Source organism: Myotis lucifugus, unplaced genomic scaffold, assembly GCF_000147115.1.
Source record: "Myotis lucifugus unplaced genomic scaffold, Myoluc2.0 scaffold_312, whole genome shotgun sequence".
NCBI lineage: Eukaryota > Metazoa > Chordata > Mammalia > Chiroptera > Vespertilionidae > Myotis > Myotis lucifugus.
The window spans coordinates 980412-984548 of record NW_005871360.1 but is presented as its reverse complement, the minus strand read 5'-3'; the positions used below and the strand labels follow the sequence as shown (position 1 = coordinate 984548).

Here is a 4137-nt window from a genome sequence, read left to right as displayed (position 1 = left end):
AATGTAATAATCTGAACAATAAAGATTTGGATGTAAAAAAAAAGTTAGTCTATAAAGAACTAAGACCAAATTCTTTTTTGTCAGCAACATTTTTTTTTTGTCTAAAGTTTTACATATGTCTCCTTTTTCCTCCGATTGACCCTCCCCCTACCCGCCATTCCCATCCCGGGCAAGCCCCCACACCACCACCACCCCCAGTGTCTCTGTCCATTGGTTATACTAATATGTGTGAATACAAGTCCTTTGGTTCTAAATTCTTTTTTGTTTTGTTTTTGTTAATCTTCACCCCGATGGTATTTTTTTTCTTTTTTTTTCTTTTTTTTTTAGTATATTTTTATTGATTTCAGAGAGGACAGGAGAGGAAGAGAGATAAAAACATCAATGATGAGAGAGAATCATTGATCAGTAGAGAGAGTGGAAGAGAGGAGGAGAAACAGAGAGAGAAACATTGATGTGAGACACATTGATTCCTTGCCTCCTACACACTCCCTGACTGGGGCTGGGGCTGCAACCAAGGTACGTGCCCTTGACCAGAATTGAACCTACAACCCTTCAGTTCCCAGGCCGAGGCTCTAACCCCTGAGCAAAACCAGTTAGGGCTAGGCCCAAATTCTAATATTCTAATGCTGGAATATATACATGCATGCCTGTGTGTGTGTGTGTGTGTGTGTGTGTGTGTGTGTGTGTGTGTGTGTGGCGGGGGGTAATGGGTGTGTTTAGAGGTGGCACTTCGGACACAAGAAAACATATTATATTCACATCCCATTTTCAATTCCTGCCCTTTATTTCCCTAGGTGTGGAAGCATGTCAGTATATTTTTTTACAGTGTTTTGGTATTTAGGGTATTAATTTCAAATACTTGTCATTTGATAAACTGAAAATAGGGTTGAATATTAACTATACTAAAGAACAGAAAGAAGTTTCTTCTGCTTGTCCTTTATCTGCCTACAAGTTTAAGTATTATACGAAATTCACAGGGGGTAAGGTTTAAGAAACAGTATATTGTCAATCACTTATTACAGATAAGGATTAGAATACACATTTCTTGTATAAAGTTAGATTGGTGAAAAGTCATTTGAATTGTGGTCATAAAGCACTGTTGCCATAGAAATATGAAAGGATTCACTATAACTTGATTTTTACTTTGTTGTTGTTAATATATTGCTTAGTTACCAGATATACTTTATAGTTACATTTTTAGGGAAGGTTACTGCTAGATTTTATTTAGTTATTTAATCTTTGAGCAGAATCATCAAGGCTTCTGGGGAACTATAGTCATGCTGTTGTCTACTACTTAAGGTGGGGTCTTTGCCATTTCTGTTGCTGTAGGGATTAACAAGGATGAAAATGTAAACTGATATTTATAAGATAGCAAAATATATTAGTGGTGTTGTCAGAGAAATCATTTCACTGACCTTCAATTATGGAAGTGTTTATAGGCAATGTCATAGTTTGGTTCATCTTTGTAGAAATTTTTAAATACCCTTAAACTAGAAGGTTAGTTATTTATTTTTATCTGGTTTCCTTTTTTTTTTAAATATATTTTTATTGATTCCAGAGAGGAAGGGAGAGGGAGAGAGAGATAGAAACATCAATGATGAGAGAGAATCATTGATTGGCTGCCTCCTGCATGCCTCACACTGGGGATCAAGCCCACAACCTGGGCATATGCCCTGGCCAGGAATCAAACCATGACTTTCTGGTTCATAGGTCGACATTCACTGAGCCACGCCAGCTGGACCCTTTTTTTTTTTTTTTTTTACCAGGATTTGTTGTAGCTTTTAATAATGTATATAAGTCTTAAACTAATTGGTTTACATAAGGAATCTTCTTAGGTTCAGGAGACAAAATACAATTCATATTCACTACTCAAAACTTATTTCAGATTCTTATTTAAATAACTGATAAATTCAGTCGATAAAAGTAAATTTATAGTCTTAACTGACTACTTCAGTTACCAACAGGGTAGAGAAGTATTGTCCTTTTTTGTTTGATTTGTGACTTCTGGTAGATTAATCTCATTGAGCATCTGTTTCTCTGTCTAGTGACCTTAATACAATAAAGAAATAATCTTTTTTAAAAATTGCTAAATGACTCCATTTTCCTTGTGCCCTTGACACATTCCTAATATAAGGATTTATATCTTAGTGTGATTTTTTTTAAAAAAAAACATACAAACATTCTGTAAAAGTGGCCCCCTTCCTTCTTTTTTTGGCCCCCAGAAATGCCAGCTTCATGGGCATGCAGCTACACGGGGCCCCATGCTTAAAGCAATGTTCTATTACCAATACGAAAACCTCAATTTTTTAGCAAGGTGCCCTACTTTTTTTTTTTGCACTGGCCCCACAAATTATGTAGCTACTCCTGGTCCCCAGAAACTAGTTGTAATAATATTTTAATACATACTAAATAGTAATTGTCTGTGTAATCCAAGTCTGTAACCCTATAAATTTCTACAGCTACAAAGAGAATCTTTGTACACAAATTTCATTAGAATGTATTTTAAGGGAGAAAAAAAATGTAGCTGACTTTGGTTACCTACATAGTAAATCTTTTCAATGTTAGCTCTCATAATAGAAGGTTGTTTGAAATTTGTTGTTTAGAACAAAATTCTATCATTTTAGAACACAAATTACTTGCTTAAAGTACAAAAACACCCTACTAGATTAAATAAATTCAAAACAGGATTTAACTCATTGTGTCATTACAGGTTATCAAGTTATGCCCAACCAGCAGCAAAACTACCAAGGAATAGTTGGAATTCAGCAACCCCAGAGTCAGAGCCTGGTTGGTGGCCAACCCAACAGCATAGGAAATCAGATTCAAGGAGTGGTCATCCCCTACCCTTCAGTGCCATCATATCAGGTACGTTATCACTCACCTCCTTTGGGTAGAGGTGATTTTGAATAAATAAAATGTATAGCTATGATGCATTGTCTCTCTTCTTTTAATATGGGATTAAAAGGTTATCTAGTGTTCTATAATACATAACTTTATAGTCTTTTATTAGTCATAGCAGTTTTGTTTTATCCTCATTTTATTGCTTTATTCATTTGCTTCATTAATTTTTAGGGGAAAATATTGAGCTACTTTGATATTGACAAGTAAATTTTGCCTGGCATTAACTATGTTTCTGACTACCTAAGTATATAAGCAAGTATCTTACTCTATAATTCAGCCTCTTGAGGGAAGTGGAATGGGAGGGAAAATAGCAATGGTAATAGGTATTTGAAACAGTGAAATGGAGTACAGGCTATCAGTGCTTATAGAATAAAGAAGATTGTGCAATTGCCCATGCTGGAACTGATTTTTCCCCCCACCTCAACTCCAAAAGAAATTACATGTATTAAAAATGACATGGATTTTAATTTATAGTTCTAAAGTAGAAATACCGATTGTTTCATGAATAAGTCTTATTTTTTAATACAATGTGCCACATTTTCAGAAATGTGTTTTACCTCCCTTCTTCTTTCTGGAATGACTTGCAAGTGGGTTTGTTTTATTACCTCACTAGAGGCCTGGTGCACGGATTCGTGCACCGGTGGGGTCCCTCAGCTTGGCCTGCACCCTCTCGCAATACAGGACCCCTGGGAGGGTTGTCATACTGCCGGTTTTGGCCTGGTCTGCTGATCAGGCCGAAACCAGCAGTCCGACATCCCCTGAGGCATGTAGTAGTGTGCAAAGTGGCAGGTGGCCAGGTGCCGCACCACTCCCACTCATTGCGGCCCCACTGCACCTGCCGCCACTGCCACTCAGTAGCACACTGCCACAGAGGCGGGAGAGGCTTGTGCTGCTGCAGCAGTGCTCACCAGCCATGAGCCCAGTGTCCAGCACCCATCAGTCAGCTGAGCGACACTCCTGCTGTGGGAGCGCACTGACCACCAGGGGGCAGCTCCTGCATTGAGCGTCTGAGCCCTGTGGTCAAAGCGTGTCATAGCAATCAGTCGTTTGGTCACTTAGGCTTTTATATATATAGACTAGAGGCCCGGTGCACAAAAATTTGTGCAATGGGGGGGGGGAGGGGGGGTCCCCAAGCCTGGCCTGTGCCCTCTCGCAGTCTGGGACCCCTCGGGAGATAACGACCTGCTGGCTTAGGCCGGCTCCCGGGTGGCAGAAGGCAGGCCCAATCCTAAGTGC

At 39.0% G+C, this 4137-nt stretch overlaps 1 protein-coding gene across 10 annotated transcripts in view; it reads left to right on the top strand.

The window, feature by feature from the left end:
* The window catches only part of R3HDM1 (R3H domain containing 1), a 172819-nt gene that overhangs the window by 130205 nt on the left and 38477 nt on the right, over nucleotides 1-4137 (top strand). For all 10 annotated transcript variants that reach the window (XM_006100437.3, XM_023764021.1, XM_023764018.1 and 7 more), the window contains one exon: nucleotides 2711-2865. In XM_006100437.3, coding sequence (XP_006100499.1) covers nucleotides 2711-2865 — 155 coding nt within the window. The remainder of the gene's footprint in view (nucleotides 1-2710; nucleotides 2866-4137) is intronic.